The sequence below is a fragment of the Sapajus apella genome, unplaced genomic scaffold, assembly GCF_009761245.1.
Source record: "Sapajus apella isolate SASKATOON/1434 unplaced genomic scaffold, GSC_monkey_1.0 scaffold7, whole genome shotgun sequence".
In the NCBI taxonomy this organism is placed as follows: domain Eukaryota; kingdom Metazoa; phylum Chordata; class Mammalia; order Primates; family Cebidae; genus Sapajus; species Sapajus apella.
Genome location: NW_022436947.1, coordinates 35,301,062 through 35,320,167, shown reverse-complemented (window position 1 = coordinate 35,320,167; position 19,106 = coordinate 35,301,062). Strand labels below are relative to the sequence as shown.

The 19,106-nt window shown below is 45.8% G+C and overlaps 1 protein-coding gene across 9 annotated transcripts in view; it reads right to left on the bottom strand.

Annotated features, from left to right (window-relative positions):
• PUS7 (pseudouridine synthase 7) overlaps positions 1-13,110 on the bottom strand; it is an 82,516-nt gene extending 69,406 nt beyond the window's left edge. For 2 of the 9 annotated variants that reach the window (XM_032276344.1, XM_032276347.1), the window contains exons 1-2: positions 12,890-13,075; positions 959-1,391 (exon numbers count right to left, since the gene is read on the bottom strand). In XM_032276344.1, coding sequence (XP_032132235.1) covers positions 959-1,356 — 398 coding nt within the window. In that variant the 5' untranslated portion in view covers positions 1,357-1,391; positions 12,890-13,075. Of the gene's footprint in view, positions 1-958; positions 1,392-12,889 lie in introns of all 9 variants that reach the window. The other 7 variants (XM_032276346.1, XM_032276343.1, XM_032276340.1 and 4 more) reach the window with 5 other exon arrangements.
• Positions 13,111-19,106: the final 5,996 nt, after the last annotated feature.

The window sequence follows — 19,106 nt, the reverse complement described above, 5'->3', positions numbered from 1 at the left end:
ATTTTTATTATTTTTTGAGACAGAGTCTTGCTCTGCCCACCACGCCCAGCTAATTTTTGTATTTTTAGTAGAGATAGGGTTTTGCTATGTTGGCCAGGCTGGTCTTGAACTCCTGATCTCAAGTGATCTGCCTGCCTCAGCCTCCCAAAGTGCTGAGATTACAGGCATGAGCCACTATACCGGCCTGATCCATTTTTTAAATGAGGATGCTGAGGTTCAGAGAAGCTAAGTAACTACTAAGTAGAGAACTGGATTTACACTGGGATCTACCTGTCTCCAAAGACCACCTTCTTCTACCACAGCTGTGGCATATTCAAGTGAAAAAAAGAGTTTAAGATTATAAAACAAACTTGGGAGAACACCTGAAACCATTTAAATGAATTTACTTATTTATTCTTTGAGACGAAGCCTCATTCTGTTGGGCAGACTGGAATGCAGTGGTGCGAACTCAGTTCACGCACCCTCCACCTCCCAGGTTCAAGTGATTCTCTTGCCTCACCGTCCGAGTAGCTGGGATTACAGGCGCTCGACACTATGCCCGGCTAACTTTTGTATTTTCAGTAGAGGTGTGGTTTCACCATGTTGGCCAGGCCGGTCTCAAAGTCCTGACCCCAGATTCTCCCACCTCAGCCACCCAAAGTGCTGTTACCCCAAAGTGCTAGGGTAACAGGCGTGAGCCACCGCACACAGCCAATGAATTTATTTGAGCAATGATGTTGCCATTGCACGCCATCCTGGGTGACACTGGATGTGTCAAAAAAGGGAAAAAAGTTAATTAAAATTTTAAAATCCAAGGCTATTTATTTATTCACGCAGGTTTCCTTCATCCTATTCCTTTTGACCAGGAGTATAAACAATCCTTGGAAACAGAAAGCTAAATGGAAGAATATAAAACTGATCTCTTTCTAAAGAAGAAACCTAATCAATCAAAATAACTTTATACACAAACTAAACGTACCTTTCTTTTAAGATTCCTGAGAACCCTTGATGAGAACTCACAAACTTGGTGATGCCTACGTCAGCCTCAGTGAGTCCATGCTTCATCATGTCTGCAAAACTCTCTGATTCCTCCTCCTCACACACCTCTGAAAGTCCATCTTCCTCCTCCTCTTCCTCATCTTCCAACTGAGCCTCAGAATTCTCTCCACCTTTCCCGGCACTGACAGTGTCAGGAGGCCCAGGCACGTCTTCACTGATGGACAGAAAGTCATTCTGTAGCCCATCTTGGCCTTTGGTTAGATTGCATTCCGAGAACTTCTGTTTTTTTGTCTCCTCAGCTGGGACCCCACTGTCATTATCTTCGACAACAAGGGCCCCGCGTTTCAGCGACACACCAGTCATTTCTGTCATCTCCATCTTTAAGGCTCCAAAAAAACATTTAAGAAAACCTGTTAGGGAAGAAGAAAGAGTAGAAAGTAACAATCACCTATATAGAAGCTGATTTCAGGCCGGGCGCGGTGGTTCACACATGTAATCCCAGCACTTTGGGAGGTCAAGGCAGGCAGATCATTTGAGATCAGGAGTTCAAGACCAGCCTGGCCAACATGGGGAAACTCTGTCTCTACTAAAAATTAGTTGGGCGTGGTGGCAGGCACCTATAGTCCCAGCTACTTAGGAGGCCGAGGCAGGGGAATCGCTTCAATGGTATTAAGTATATTCACACTGTTATATGTGAAACAGAGGTTGCAGTGAGCTGAGATCATGTCACTGCACTCCAGCCTGGGTGACAGAGTGAAAGATGGTCTCAGAAAAAAAAGAAAAGTTGTTTTAGCAGAGAAAGGCACAGTTAAAGGCACAGCTGATCATAGGATCCTAAAAACCATTTATGGAAATAATTCTTCCTGATGCTGGCATATACTTTTTGTGAGGCAGAAAACCGGCACAATACTTCTGCATGGAATTTGACAGTGTGTATCACAAGCCTTAAAAATATGTATGCTCTTTGAGCCACTACACTACTTTTAGGGATTTATCTTAAGAAAATAAGAAAGTGCTTCAAGCTTTAGCTCTAAGGATATTCATCTCTGTACTTCTTTCTTTTTTTCAGTGAGAAGGTCTGGCTCTTTCACCCAAGCTGGAGTACAGTGGCATGATCATAGCTCACTGCAAACTCCATCTCCTGGGCTCAAGCAATCCTCCTGCCTCACCCTCCCCAGCAGGTGGGACTATAGGCGCATGTCACCATGCTTGGCTAGTTTTTTTTTTTTTTTGAGACCGAGTTTCACTCTTGTTGCCCAGGCTGGAGTGCAATGGCACGATCTCGGCTCACCGCAACCTCCGCCTCCTGGGTTCAGGCAATTCTCCTGCCTCAGCCTCCTGAGTAGCTGGGATTACAGGCATGCGCCACCATGCCCAGCTAATGTTTTTTTTGTATTTTTAGTAGAGACGGGGTTTCACCATGTTGACCAGGATGGTCTCGATCTCTTGACCTCGTGATCCACCCGCCTCGGCCTCCCAAAGTGCTGGGATTACAGGCTTGAGCCACCGCGCCCGGCCAGCTTGGCTAGTTTTTTTATCTTTATTTTTTTTTGTAGAGACTAGGACTCACTATATTGCTCAGGCTGGTCTTGAACTCCTGGGCTCAGGCAATGCTCTCACTCTGGCCTGTCAAAGTGTTGGGAATATAGGCGTGAGCCACCATGTCTGACCACAATGCTTTTATATTAGCAAAATATTAAGAGCAATGAAGCTTGGCTGGGCATGGTGGCTCACGCCTGTAATCCCAGCACTTTGAGGCCGATGCGAGCAGATCACCTGAGGTCAGGAGTTCGAGACCAGCCTGGCCAACATGGTGAAAACCCACCTCTATTTAAAAAAAAAAAAAAAAAAAAAAAAAGAGCAATGAAGCCTGGGTACATAAATTGAACAATACGTAGAAACATTGACAAGAAATTGGGAAAGGTGGTTACCTCTAGCAGAGAGTCTAGAGGTGGTGGCTAGGGACGGGGGTGGAAAATTTGCTGTTTTCATTCAATACCATAGCTGTATCATTTGAAGCTTGTTTGATGTGTATGTATCACCCCTTTCAAAAAACTGATTAAGGCCAGGAGGAGTGGCTCACATCTGTAATCCCAGCACTTTGAGAGGCTGAGGCGGAAGGATCACAAGGTCAGGAGTTCGAGACCAGCCTGGCCGATATAACCCCATCTCTACTAAAAATACAAAAATTAGCCGGGCATGGTGGCAGGTACCTGTAGTCAGGTACTTGGGAGGCTGAAGCAGGAGAATCGCTTGAACCCCGGGGAGGGTGCAGTGAGCCAAAATCGCACCAGTGTACTCTAGCCTGGCTGACAGAGTGAGACTCCATTGCAAAACCACCACCAACAACAACCTGATTAAATATTGTATAACCGCATTTACTGACATGAAAGCATACCTATAACATACCACGTTTTTTAAAAATTGGGGATATGTCATGCAGGGGGTATAGAGTTTTAGTTTTGCAAGATGAAAAGTTCTAGAGAGTGACTGTCTTAACAGTGTGAATATACTTAATACCACTGAACTGTACACTTGGTTAAAATGACAAATTTTAATTTTTTTGACAGCGTCTCACTCCGTCAATCTTATTTGATGCTTTTGGCAAAATAAGGATAAAGGCTTTTTCTATGTTAATTATATACAAGATGCTGAAGTTAACATACTGATGAACCCAGTAAACATATCCATAAAGAATGTAAATGATCAGAAAATAAATATTCTAGTTCTCTAAGACATGGTTAACAAGAAAGCACTTACACAAGCATCTACACCAAAATAATAACGATGATTAATTAAAATTTAAAAACCCATATTTGATCTTGCCCTGTTGTCAAAAAATCAAGAACAAAAAGAAAAAAACAAGTACATGCAAAAAGTAAAAGCAAAAAAGGATTATGATTGGAGAATAAGCGAGCTGAGATGGCAGGGACAGCGTGCTTACATGGCTCACAGGTGTTAAGAAGCTCCTAAAATGGCTCAGGAAGTGGCCAAGGAGATGGACAAGGAAGATAAGGCTTTCAAGTAGAAACAAAAAGAGGAGTAGAAGAAACTCCAGGGGCCAGAAGTTACAGGGAAGGGCCCCTGGTCACAGGTGGTATTAAGAAATCCCGCAAAAAAACAGCAGTTCTTTGTGCTTGAGGCAGTGGTGACCCTGGGTTCCATTCCTGTTTAAACATCTGTATTCCCTGCCATAATATCTTTTGCCATCTATAACTAGAATCAAGTACAGTCTTGGAGCTTGTTATACATTTAAGAATAAACTTTCACTAAAAAAAAGAAAAAAGTAGCCAGACAAGGTGGCTCACGCCTGTAATCCCAGCAATTTGGGAGGTCAGGCGGATCACCTGAGACCAGCCTAGCCAACATGGTGACACGCCTCTCTACTAAAAATACAAAAATTAGCTGGGCATGCTGGTACATGCCTATAATTCCAGCTACTTGGGAGGCTGAGGTAGGTGAACTGCTTGAACCTGAGAGACAGAGGTTGCAATGAGCCAAGATCACACCACTGCACTCCAGCCTGGGCGACAGATCGAGACTCCGTCTCAAAAAACAAACAAACAAAATAAAAACAAACAAAACAAAACAAAAAAGTATTATGGCAGCTACAAAAAGTAGGAGAGAAGGCACTGAACAAAATGTCAGTTAAAACAATTTTCTTTGAAAGACAAGAAACTAAATACAGGAAATGGAAGAACCTGAAACTGGAATAGAAATAGACAACTGTAGTTATTAGTATCTTGGGAGGTGGGGAGCTGGGTCGGGGGCAGCATTAGGAGAAATACCTAATGTAGACGACGGGTTGATGGGTGCAGCAAAACCACCATGGCACGTGTATACCTATGTAACAAACCTGCACAATCTGCACATGTACCCCAGAACTTAAATTAAAAAAAAAAAAAATCTCTAATTCAAACAGAAAGCACTTATTCTTTGTCCTAAACAGGTGTAGTCAAAAAAAGAATCCTGGTTTATGAAATGCTGATACGATTTTACTCTTGCCTTATAGCAACAAAACTACCCCCAGAGGTTTTGTACAAGTCAAAGGGACAAAAAGAGACCAGGGCTTACTTACACAAGGACCAGGAGAACACGCCGAAGACAAAACTTAACCAAAGACTGCAAAGCCTGGGCCAAATTTTGTGGCCTGAGGAAGAGGAAGGAAAAGCAGGGGAAGGGCCTTTGGAGTCAAAGGTACACCACATGCAAAGTCTTGAGGGTGTGGGAACACACAGAGTGCTGGAAGATCGAAAAGAACTCACTGCCCACTGTGGGAGTTAGACACACTCTGAGTCTGGGGTCACAGGTCAGGAGGGTGAGGAGGCCACACGAGGCTACACAGAGAAGTCACATCCTGAAAACCAGAGCAGCACTGGATTTGTAATTTAGAAAGATTCTGTGGCACCCCTTTGAAGAGAAACTGGGGTTAGGCTGGAAGACCAGGTAAGAGGGTACAGCTGTAATCTGGGCAAGAAATGAATATAATCTGATGTAAGGCTGAAGCAAGGGAGATAGAAGGAGACAACTTTCAGGAACAGCTAGGAAGTGGCAGCAGGGACAGGAGAAGGTGACACATGTGGGAGGAAAGAGGAAACACCTCACGATGACTCGAGTTTCCATCCTTGGGGAACTGATAGGATTCTGGTGGTCTTCCTGATACGGGGGCCCCAGAAGGAGGAGCCTACTCATAGTCCTGCGGTGTTGCAGGTACCTGGAGGGACATCCCACGGGAGATGACCTGTGGGCAGTCATCACATTGTGTCACACATGCCCTTACCAAAAACCTGCAATGGCTCCCCAGTGACCATACAGGCTCCCTGGTTGACATCATGGATCAACCAGGAGATCCTGATGCCCTTCCAGAGGCCAGAACTCTCAGTAGGGAGGAAAGAGTGGCCAATAACAGCCATTCACACAGCTTGACGCAGGGACTTCACAGTCAGCAAAATATTCACCTCCTGCTCTTATGCAGAAAAAAATATCAGGCCTCCCCACTTCAACAATCTCGGAGCCAGATCTAGGTTTTGCCATTTACCAAGTGGTTGACTTAACCTAAGGCTGTTTCTTTCAACGTAAAAGTAAAATATAATGACTTGGCCAAAGGTCTGTAATAGCTCCTCTTATAACTGTTAGTCCTTAATATTTATTATGGATGATTTACACAGCAGAACTGTATCGTGTCTGGATAAGTTTTTGTTGTTGTTGTTAAAAAGATTCTATGTTTCTTGTTTTCTGGGCTAATAATTAAACATGGTTCTCTTTTTCAAGTACAATTTAATTTTGAGACCCTCAAACACTGCCAATGGCACCAAATAAACAGTATGAAAAGAAACAGAATCCAAAAGCTGTTGGAATCCCCAAAACACTCGAAGCCTTGAGGGAAAAGTGACTGCGATCTGAGTTAAAGATGGTTAAAATTTCTCTTTCTCAGATTACAGATTAGCTCACTTTCTTATTTTTCCTGTTCTATACAATGATTAACGATTCATAATTCACAACCCTTGTTAGAGATGAACTTTCCCTTTGGTGTCCTGCTTACACTTAAACCATATGACAGAAAACCCAGAACTATTACACATTCTCCAATGTACCCTCCCCAAAAAGAAACACTGCCTATAACCAAACTGCTATAACTATGTGCCAATCCTACAAGAAAAATGTTGTAATTCTGCTACAAACTCCTGTCTCTATCTATATAAAATCTAAAACTTCCCTACTTCAGAACTCTGACTCCATTCCATTGGAATTGGTGTTTCCAGGTGGACCATCCTCAAACTTTGCACTTGAATAATTTCTCTTTATATTAGATACTGATACTTCTGATTATTTTAGGTTCTGATTATTTTACAACAGGCCTTTAGGTTGCCAGTCTTTTCTTGATATTTGTGGACATTTGTTTGATCTCTTTTTCTTGATATATCCAACTGCAAAGACAAGCTCATTAACTAAACTCACTTTTTTTTTTTTTTTTGAGACGGAGTTTCACTCTTGTTACCCAGGCTGGAGTGCAATGGCGCGATCTCGGCTCACCGCAACCTCCGCCTCCTGGGTTCAGGCAATTCTCCTGCCTCAGCCTCCTGAGTAGCTGGGATTACAGGCATGCGCCACCATGCCCAGCTAATTTTTGTATTTTTAGTAGAGACGGGGTTTCACCATGTTGACCAGGATGGTCTCGATCTCTTGACCTCGTGATCCACCCGCCTCGGCCTCCCAAAGTGCTGGGATTACAGGCGTGAGCCACCGCGCCCGGCCTACTAAACTCACTTTTAAATTTCAAATGAAATTACATTTTTCATTTGTTTAAGTCAATGGTCCTATCACAGACAAAGTAATTTTTTTTTTTTTTTGACATAGAGTCATGCTGTCGCCCAGGCTGGTGACACAGTGGCACAATCTTGGCTCACTGCAATGTCCAACTCCTGAGTTCAAGCAATTCTCATGCCTCAGCCTCCTGAGTAGCTGGGATTACAGGTGTATGCCATCATGCCTGGCTAATTTTTGTATTTTTAGTAGAGATGAGGTTTTACCAGGTTGGCCAGGCTAGTCTCTAACTCCTGGCCTCAAAAGATCTACCCACCTTGGCCTCCCAAAGAGCTGGGATTGCAGGCGTAAGCTACTGCACCTGGCCCAAATTAATTATTAAAGTATATATAGTACCAGTGATTTTAAAATCACTTAATATGTATTTTTCTTTTTTTTTTTTTTTTTTTTTGAGACGGAGTTTCACTCATGTTACCCAGGCTGGAGTGCAATGGCGCGATCTCGGCTCACCGCAACCTCCGCCTCCTGGGTTCAGGCAATTCTCCTGCCTCAGCCTCCTGAGTAGCTGGGATTATAGGCACGCACCACCATGCCCAGCTAATGTTTAGTATTTTTAGTAGAGACGGGGTTTCACCATGTTGACCAGGATGGTCTCGATCTCTTGACCTCGTGATCCACCCGCCTCGGCCTCCCAAAGTGCTGGGATTACAGGCTTGAGCCACCGCGCCCAGCCCTTAATATGTATTTTTCTAAGTTCTGTCCTATAGGCCTAAAAGCTGAGAGCATATTTACCAGAAGAACTGTTCAAAGTTCTGGACTAGGAGAAGCAAAACTCAAATTAGTATCATTTTCATAAGCAGGAATTACATGAAAAACTGAAACAGGATATAATTATTATTATTATTTTTGAGACGGAGTTTTACTCTTGTTGCTCAGCCTGGAGTGCAATCTCGGCTCACTGCAACCTCTGCTTTCCTGGTTCAAGCAATTCTCCTGCCTCAGTCGCCCCAGTAGCTGGGATTATAGGCACCTGCCACCACACCCAGCTAATTTTTGTATTTTTAGTAAAGACAGGGTTTCACCATGTTGGTTAGGCTGGTCTTAAACTCCTGACCTCAGGTGATCCACCTGCCTCGGCTTTCCAAAGTGTGGGATTACAGGTATGAGCCACCATGCCTGTCCTGGAGTATAATTTTTAAATTGAGGGCTGGGGAGAGAAGAGAGAGGTGATCTTCTGAACACAGAAGAGGCCTGAGAGAATCTGGAAAGACAAAACGACCCTGACTATCCCAAGGTGAGAGGTTCAAGGAAATCAGTTTTGCAGTCAGGAAAACCCAAGCATTCTACCTTGAATGAAGTTACTAGATGTACAAAGAGGGGAGAGCACAGTGCTACGAGGTTTTTGACATATTTGAAAGAAAACATTTTAAGGAAATGTGCTGCACAAATACACTACCCATGATGGTAATGACGTGATCTTAATGGTGAAGTAAAACTCTATAGACCAGAAGCAATACTACAATCAGGAAGAAAATGAACTCCTCTGGTACTTTCTCCAAAACTTAAAATCCTTCACTTTTTTTTCCCCCTGAGACGAAGTCTTACTCTATTACCTAGGCTGGAATGCAGTGGTGTGATCTCTGCTCACTGCAACCTCCACCTCCTGGGTTCAGGTGATCCTCTCGCCTCAGCCTCCCAAGTAGATGGGAGTACAGGCATGTGCCACCACACCAAGCTAATTTTTGTATTTTTAGTAGAGATGGGGTTTCTCCATGTTGGCCAGGCTGGTCTTGACTCCTGACCTCAAGAGATCCACCTACCTCAGCCTCCCAAAGTGCTGGGATTACAGGTGCGAGCCACTGCGCCCAGCCAATCCTTCACATTTCTTTGGAGGGAATGCTGAAATAATGGTTTCTGTTTCCTCTGTACTCCAAATGAGACAAGTGAGAATAGAAATATTATAATTTTAACACTATTTTAAAATGATTTTCAAGCCAGGCAGGGTGGCTAATGCCTGTAATCTCAGTACTTTGTGAGGCTAAGGTGGGTGGATCACAAGGTCAGGAGTTTGAGACCAGCCTGACCAACATGTTGAAACCCTGTGTCTACTAAAACTTAAAAAAAAAAAAAAAGCCGGGGCCAGGCACAGTGGCTCACACCTCTAATACCAGCACTTTGGGAGGCTGAGGTGGGTGGATCACCTGAGGTTGGGAGTTCAAGACCAGCCTGACCAACATGGAGAAACCCCATCTCTACTAAAAATACAAAAAAATTAGCTGGGCATGGTGGCACATGCCTGTAATCCCAGCTACCTGGGAGGCTGACGCAGGAGAACTGCTTGAACCCAGGAGGCAGAGGTTGTGGTAAGCCGAGATTGCACCATTGCACTCCAGATTGGGCAACAAAAGCGAACTATGTCAATAAAAATTGAGCCCAGGAGGTCGAGGCTCCAGTAAGCCGTGACGGAGCCTCTATACTCTAGCCTGGGTGACAGAGACCCTGTCTCAAATAAATAAATAAATAATAAAATCCTCTACAACTACAACAAAAATTAGGCTTAGTGTTTTCAAATTTTTAATATAACACTATCAACAGTCCCTTATTTATTTATTTTTGAGATAAGATCTCACTCTGTTACCCAGGCTGGAGTGCACTGGTGTGATCTGGGCTCAATGCAGCCTCGACCTCCCAGCTCAAGTGATCCTCCCATTTCAGCCATCCGAGTAACTGGGACTACAGGCATGTGCCACCACACCCAGTTAAATTTTGTATTTTTTGTAGGGCTGGGGTTTTGCCCTGTTGCCTGCTGGTCTCAAACTCCTGAGATCAAGCGATCCACCCTACCTCGGCTGGGATTACAGGTGTGTGCCACTGCCCAGGCCAAGCAGTCCCTTACCAATTCCTCCAAAATAAACATCAGAAAAGCAGCCATTAGTCTTAATCTTATCATCTTATTTCAAAACCATCCGCCGCTTTCACTTTTTAAATACATCTTTCCTCTATCTCCTACAAATTTCTCTAGCTCTCACGGTAGTGAGCATTTTCTTTAGGGCAGGGTACAGAGAACACACTACATTCTTTTTTTTTTTTTTTTGAGATGGAGTCTTGCTCTGCTGCCCAGGCTGGAGTGCAGTGGTGAATCTCAGCTCATTCCACCTCCACTTTCTGGGCTCAAGCAATTCCTCTGCCTCAGCCTCCTGAGCAGCTGGGATTACAGGCATGGGCCACCACGTCCAGCTAATTTTTCTATTTTTAGTAGAGAGGGTGTTTCGCCATGTTGGCCAGGATGGTCTCGGACTCCTGACCTCAAGCAAGCTGCCCACCTCAGACTACCAGAGAGCTGGGATTACAGGTATGACATCACCGGGCCTGGCAGGCACACTGCATCCTAATATGCAAAAGCATTAAGTCTATGAGGGTCATTCATTCTGCAATTCTTTTTTTTTCATGAAATGGAGTTTCACTCTTGTTGCCCAGGCTGGAGTGCAATGGCACGATCTTGGCTCACTGCAACCTCTGCCTCCTGGGTTCAAGTGATTCTCCTGCCTTAGACCCCCAAGTAGCTGGGACTACAGGCATGCATCACCACGCCAGGCTAACTTTGTATTTTTAGTAGAGACAAGGTTTCTCCATGTTGGTCAGGCTGATCTCGAACTCCTGACCTCAGGTGATCTGCCCACCTTTGCCTCCCAAAGTGCTGGGATCTGCAAATATTTATTGAGCAAGTATTTTACGTGTCTGGTGTTGTTGTAGGCACTGGAGGAAAAGGTAAATTTCCTGTCCTCACGGAGCTTACCATGTATTTGAGAATATATCTGAGAACAAAATAAAATTAATCTCAGTACATGCAAGCTCCAAAGAATTAAAGCAGGGTAAGGGGCTGAGAGAAAGAGAGGTGCTCTTCAGTGATGCCTCATCTAAGAAGAATTCTGAGCAAAGACAAGGAAGAACCAGACAAGAAAAGACGTGTGTGAGGAGAGTTCCAGGCAGCCCAAACCTCAGGTGATCCGCCCACCTTGGCCTCCCAAAGTGGTGAAACTCCGTCTCTACCAAAAATACAAAAAATTACCTGGGCGTGTTAATTAAAAATTAGTGGTGGCGTGGGCCTGTAATCCCAGCTACATGAGAGGTTGAGGCAAGAGAATCGCTTGAACCTAGGAAGTGGAGATTGCAGTGAACCAAGATAGTGCCACTGCACTCCAGCCTGGGAAATGGGGCACGACTCCATCTAAAAAAATAAATCATCCTTACCACTGTACTGAGAGGTAAAAAATAAAAATTAAAAAATCAATACTGTTTCTCTCTCTTTAAATAAATCACTTTCTACAAAAAAAAAAAAAAAAATCAATAAATAAAGACATGTTCAAGGCCAGGTGTGGTGGTTCAAGGCTGGGTATGGTGGTTCAAGGCTGGGTATGGTGGCTCAAGCCCCTAATTCCAGCACTTTGGGAGGTCAAGGCAGGAGGATTGCTTAAGGTCAGGAGTTTGAGGCCAGCCTGGGCAACACAGCGAGACCCTGTGTGGTGGCACATGCCTATAGTCCCAGCTACGTGGGAGGATTGCTTGAGCCGAGGAGTTCAAGGCTGCAGTGAGCTATGATCACGCCACTGCACTCCAGCCTGGGCAACAAGAGTGAAACTGTCTCAAAACAAAAACAAAACAAAACAAGACCATGTTCACAGGGAGTTGTTAAGTACGTACTGTTGGCTACTTTCCTAATGACTGAAAATAATGATTGCCTAACCATCCCCTTTTCAATAGGGTTGTACAGTCCAATGGGGCATACTCATTTCACAGATGATTACAGGCTCGGGGATGGGCGAGGGAATCCCTTAGTAACCCTTTATTTTTGGAATGGAAAAAAAAGGTGGTTTGACGGGACCAAATAGTTGAAAAACTAAACTTTTTGCCAACCCTATTCAGCAGGCAACGAAGGTGTGCTTCTAAACTCCTCGGCACAGGGCTGACTGGGAGGACTCGAGTTTCAGCCTGCACAGCAGGACCTTCATCCGCTCGTAAAGCTTTCACCCAGCTTGAGGGCTGGAGAAGGCACTCTTAGTTCGCAGCCAGTCCACTCCTACTCTGGGAAATGCAAACAAAGCAAGCAGTCCCCAGAGCAAGCGTGGCGCACAGTAGGCTCCCAGTGAGGGGCGACGCAGGACACAGGGGCGGAACACGTGCGGTGGACCCACAGAAGGCAGGCGCGGGGAAGCAGTGGCACCGTGAAGGGCTTCAGGGAAAAGGCCGGTTTTCGTCTGACGGAGGGACAAGAGTTTAGGGAGCGTCCGGGGCAAAGAAAGGGAGAAGTGGGAAGAGGCCCCCCGGGAGACAGCGCCGCGCGGGGAGGAGGAGAGCGCGCGGGCGCGGCTCCCCCTGACGACGGGCCGGGCAGAAGGCGGAGGGCGAAGGGCATGGTAAGCGGTGAGCAAGACGCGGCGCCCGCACCGCCGAAGCGCAGGACTCGAGGAATTCCAGCCACGCTCCAGCAGGCGCGATCCGTAATGGAGGCGCCGCGGGCTCCGACCACTGCGGGGCCGCCTTCCCAGTCCGCACTGCCTCTCGGGGCGGAGCCCTGGGGCTGGGGCTGGGCCTGGGGCCCGGGCCAGGCCGAGGAGCCCCAGCTGCCGCAGGGAGGCCACGCACTTACCCGGAGCCTGGGAGCGCGGGCGCGGCGTGGGCCGGGCGGCGAGGTAGCCTGCGCTCTGCTTGGGGCGCAGGAAGGCGGCGAGGGCCACTCAGAGGAGCCAGCGGCTAGGGCGGTCGGGCAAAAGCAGCGCGTTCCGGGCCACGGACCCGATGCGCTCGCGCGGACTCACAGACGACCGGGCTCGCACACGTGCAGCGTTGCGACGCGCCGTGGTCGGGCCGGACCCGCCCTGGGGGTGGAGCCCGCTCCCCACCGCCGCCCCTCCCCCGCCCCACCGCCGCCCCTCCCCCGCCCCACCGCCGCCCCTCCCCCGCCCCACCCCCACGCGGACGCCGGGCCTGTGCGCGCTCACCCCGGACCTCCCACGCGCCCGCGCCTGGGTCGCACCTGCGGCAGAAAGAGATTTCACCAAGTATCTGAGACCTTTAGATCTTTAAGAAGTCTAAGGCAGAGATTGCCTCCTTTGGTGTTATTATATTCTAAGAAGTGTTTCCTCCACATAGTTGTCGCCTTTTCATGTTGCACTGACCACGCAGTTAACAGTAATGAAAGGAAATTCACTTTAGGGTCTAAATATTGGTCTACATTTGATCTGGAAATGCAGTGGATCTAAGCGCACCATCTTGCTACTTCCTACCGTTCTTGCTTGATGGCTCCCCATAGGATCTGCTTCAAGAAACCTGATCATAGGTTTGTTTTTGTTTTTATTTTGACAGTCTCCCTCTGCCGCCCAGGCTGGAGTGCAGTGGCGTGAACACAGCTCAGCGCAGCCCCGACCTCCGAGGCTCACGCAATCCTCCCACCTCAGACTCCCCAGTAGCTGTGACTGCAAGTATACCCCAACACACCCAGGCTAATTTTAAAAAAAAAATTTTTTTTTAATTTTATTTTTGGTAGAGACAAGGTTTCACTATGTTGCCTAGGCTCTGATCGTTTAGTTTTTTGTTTTTCCTTTGTTTATTTTTCGTTTTTGTTTTTGTTTTTTTGAGACGGAGTTTCGCTCTTGTTACCCAGGCTGGAGTGCAATGGCGCGATCTCGGCTCGCCGCAACCTCCGTCTCCTGGGTTCAAGCAATTCTCCTCCCTCTACCTCCCGAGTAGCTGGGACTACAGGCGTGCGCCGCCATGCCTAGCTAATTTTTGTATTTTTAGTAGAGACGAGGTTTCACCATGTTGATCAGGATGGTCTCGATCACTTGACCTCGTGATCCACCGCCTTGGCCTCCCAAAGTGCTGGAATTACAGGCGTGAGCCACCGCGCCCGGCTCCTTTGTTTGTTTTTCGAGATGGAGTCTCGCTCTGTGTCCAGACTGGAGTGCAATGGCACCATCTTGGCTCACTGCAACCTCTGCCTCCTGAGTTCAAGCGATTCTCCTGCCTAAGCCTCCGGAATTGCTGGGCAGGACTACAGTCGTCTGCCACCACGCCTGGCTAATTTTTTGTAGTTTTGGTAGAGACAGAGTTTCACCATGTTGGCCAGGCTGGTCTCGAACTCCTAACCTCGTGATCCACCCGCCTCACCCTCCCAAAGTGTTGGGATTACAGTCGTGAGCTACCGTGCCCGGCCTCTAATTGTTTTGTTTTGTTTTAGAGAGACTCTCACTCTGTTGCCCAGTTGAAGCGATTCCCCTGCATCAGCCTCCCTAGTAGCTGGGACTACAAGCACTCGACATCAGACCAGGCTAATTTTTTTGTATTGTATTTTTCGTAGAGACAGACTTTTCTTTTCTTTTTTTTTTTTTTTTTTTTTTTGAGACAGTCTTGCTTCGTCGCCAGGCCGGAGTGCAGTGGCATGATCTCGGCTCACAGCAACCTCGTGACAGAGTTTTCACTGTTGGCCTGGAACTCCTGACTGTAATTGGTCTGCCTGTTTAAGCCTCCCAAAGTGCTAGGATTACAGGCATGAGCCACCACGCCCTGCCCAATATGTTTTGCCTTGTTTTGTTTTACAAAATTAAATATACTATCACCATAAAATTCAGCAGTTACAGTCCTTGGTATTTACCTGAAGGAGAGGATAACTATGTTCACGCAAAAATCTGCACATGTATCATTATAGCTGCATTATTCATAATTGGCAAAACTTAAGGACCAAGATGTCCTTCTGTTGGTGAATAAACTGTACTATATCCAAACAATGGAGTATTACTTGGCACCAAAAAGAAACGATCTTAGCAAGCCATGAAAAACCATGGAGGAAACTTAAATGCATATATATATATATATATATATATATTTGTTTGTTTGTTTGTTTTGTTTTTTGAAGATGGTGTTTCCCTCTTGTGGCCCAGACTAGAGTGCAATGGTGCGATCTCTGCTCACGGCAACCTCTGCCTCCTGGGTTCAAGTGATTCTCCTGCCTCAGCTTCCCGAGTACCTGGGATTACAGGCATGTGCTACCACACCCAGCTAATTTTGTATTCCTTGTAGAGATGGATTTTCTCCATGTTGGTCAGGCTGGTCTCGAACTCCCAACCTTAGGTTATCCTCCCTCCTCTGCCTTCCAAAGTGCTGGGATTATGGGCGTGAGCACCACACCGGGCCTTAAATGCATATTACCAAGTGAAACAAAACTATCTGGGCCGGGCGTGATGGCTCATGCCTGTAATCCCAGCACTTTGGGAGGCCGAGGCAGGTGGATCACTTAAGGTCAGGAGTTCAAGAGCAGCCTGGCCAACATGGTAAAACCCAATCTTTACTGAAAATGCAAAATATTAGTTGAGTGTGGTGGTGCACACCTGTAATCCCAGCTACTCAAGAGGCTGAGGTAGGAGAATGGCTTGAACCTGGGAGGCAGAGGTTTCAGTGAGTTGGGATGGAGCTACTGCACTCCAGCAGTAGTAGCTGCACTCCAGCTTTTTGCGACAGAGCAAGACTCTGTCTAAAAAACAAAAAAAAAAACCCACTAATCTGAAAAGGACACTACATTATTCCAACTAAATGACATTCTGAAAAAGGCAAGACTATGAAGACAGTAATAAAATTAGTGGTCGCTAGGGCATAGGAGAAAAGGAAGGATGAATAGGTGCAGCACAGAGAATTTTTAGGGAAGTGAAACTACTCTGTATGATACTGTAATAGTGGCCATATGTCCTGATTCATTTCTTTAAGCCCACAAAATCTACAACACGGTCCCCAACCCCGGAGCTGTGAACCAGTACCAGTCAGTGGCCTGTTGGGAACCAGCCTACAGTGCAGCATTCCCACCTGAGCTCCACCTCCTGACAGATCAGGGGTGGGATTAGATTCTGATAGGAGTGAGGACCCTATTGTGAACTGCACATGTGAGGGATCCAGGTTGCAATGCTCCTTATGAGAATCTAATGCCTGATGATCTGAAGTGCAACGGTTCACCCTGGAACCATTTCTACCCCCTAGTCTGAGGAAAAAATGCTTTTCATGAAACCAGTCCCTGGTATCAAAAAGGTTGGGGACTGCTGATCTGTAACAGCAAGGGTGGGCCTTAATGTAAACTACAGACTTTGGGTGATAATGTGTCAATGTAGGGTCATCAGTTATAACAAATATACCACTTTGGTGGGGGAGAGGCTATGCACGTGTCAAGTCAGAGGTATATGAGAAATCTCTATACCTTCCTCTCAATTTTGCTGTAACCTAAAACTGCTTTAAAAAAGTAAAGTCTTTAAAAAAAATTCCTGAGAGGCCAGGCACGGTGGCTCTCGTTTGTAATCCCAGCACTTTGGGAGGCCTAGGCAGGCGCGTCACAAGGTCAAGAGATCAAGACCATCCTGGCCAACATGGTGAAACCTCATCTCTGCTTAAAATACAAAAATTAGCTGTGCGTAGGGGTGGGCACCTGTAGTCCCAGCTACTCCGGAGGCTGAGACAGGAGAATCGCTTGAACCTGGGAGGCGGAGGTTGCTGTGAGCCGAGATCACACCACTGCACTCCAGCCTGACGACAGAGAGGAAAAAAAAAATCTGAGAGTGCAGCCCAACTCTTCATAAACACATATAGAGGAAAGATTTTTCACATTTCTTTGGCCATTAGCCAAACTTTACTCTTTTTGCATTTCAGCCAAAACTGCCTAAGACAAGGTACAAGTGAAACGCATTTTTAGTTTTCTGTTTTCCAAAATGGGCAACTCTTTATTTTTTGGTTAAAATAACACAGAAGTGTTCAAAACCTCTTCCCAGTACCAACTTCCTCTAATAAACATTTAACTGTTGAGGCCAGGCGCAGTGACTCACGCCTGTAATCCCAGCAGTTTGGGAAGTCGATGTGGGTGGATCACGAGGTCAGGAGTTCAAGACCAGCCTGGCCAACATGGTGAAACCCTGTCTCTACTAAAAATAGAAAAATTAGCCAGGCATGGTGGCAGGTACATATAGTCCCAGCTACTCAGGAGGCTGAGGCAAGAGAATCACTTGAACCTAAGAGGCGTAGGTTGCAGTGAGCCGAGACCTTACCACTACACTTCAGCCTGGGTGACAGAGTGAGACTCTCAAACAAAACGAAACAAAACAAAATATTTAACAGCTGAATGTTCTCCTCGAGTAAAAAATTCCATTCTAACGTGTCTATTATGTATAACATAGAGTATCCTGCTTTTAACTCCACCCCACCCTATAGATTGCTAAGTGCCTATCACACACACCTTCTCTCTTCTTTCATCATTATTATTGCCTACTATGCTGTCCACTCTGATGCCTTTCTCTGTGTCCCAGATAGTAGTTCACTGTTTTCTGTGCTCCCTCAGTCATTGCAAACATTTCTGTTGTCAAAACTATACATTTAGGCCGGGCGCGGTGGCTCAAGCCTGTAATCCCAGCACTTTGGGAGGCCGAGGCGGGTGGATCACGAGGTCAAGAGATCGAGACCATCCTGGTCAACATGGTGAAACCCCGTCTCTACTAAAAATACAAAAAATTAGCTGGGCATGGTGGCACGTGCCTGTAATCCTAGCTACTCAGGAAGTTGAGGCAGGAGAATTGCCTGAACCCAGGAGGCGGAGGTTGCGGTGAGCCGAGATCGTGCCATTGCACTCCAGCCTGGGTAACAAGAGCGAAACTCTGCGAGAAAAAAAAAACAAAAAAAAAAAAAACAAAAAAAAAAAAACTATACATTTAATCTTAAATTATTTATTTCCCTGTATATTTCCTTTATCTGAAAGTGGATTTTTCAGAAGCCAAAATTTGGGTTTAGGACAATCTTTTTTCTCCTTTAATTTCATTTTTAATTGTTATCAGAGTATACACTTTTGTTACCAGAGTCATTGTTGTAATTTAGAGGCAAAAGATTCTGTGGAAACTTTGTAAGGTTTGCAGTGAAGCAGCAGGGACTGTATTCCCACTTCAGCCGTCACCTGTTTCCGCCTTCTCAAAGGCAGTCATATTTCACCTCTTTTTTTTCCTTTCGATGGAGTCTTGCTCTGTTACCAGGCTGGAATGTAACGGCTTGATCTTGGCTTACTGCAACCTCTGACTCCCAGCTTCAAGCTATTCGCCTGTTTCAGCCTCTCAGTTAGCTGGGACTACAGGCGCATGCCACCATCCTCAGCTAATTTTTGATTTTTAGTAGAGATGGGATTTTGCAATGTTAGCCAGACTGGTCTCAAACTCTGGACCTTACGTGATCCACCCACCTCAGCCTCCCAAAGTGCTAGGATTACGGGTGCGAGCCACCGTGACTGGCCCATTTCACCTCTTTTAACTCATTATTTTGATATTTATCTTAATATCTCCATACGATGTATTCATATTATTTCTTGATTTTTCACTTTTAGGCATTATTTACTGAATTCACTTAATGAAAAATGAAGATTTAGCTCTCTTTCCTTCCCCTTTCTCCACCAAACTTTCCATCCTTTCGTCTGCCCAGCAGAGTTATATTGTACTTTTTTGTGGATTTATGTTTACTTCATTATGACTAGGTAAATATTATTCACATTTTAGGCAAGTAAGAAACTATGATTACTTCTCTTCTGTATGGCCTTTGTTTTTCCTATTCATCACTAGGTCAAGCCCTGCCAATGATTGTGTAAGTCTCCCCCTTCCAGAGGTTTAGTTGAGGTGTTCTATTAGTTTCATCTGTCTCTTCTGGACCCTCCTGGCCTGCGCTAGTCTATGCCTGTTCCACAGTTGTTGCCAGGGCGTCTCTGTTGCTGAGTTGAATCTGTTTCCTATAGCCTATGTCTTCTTTATTCTTGGTTTACTCTCTTATTTTAGTGGAGTACAACCTTCAGTAACTTCCTGAGA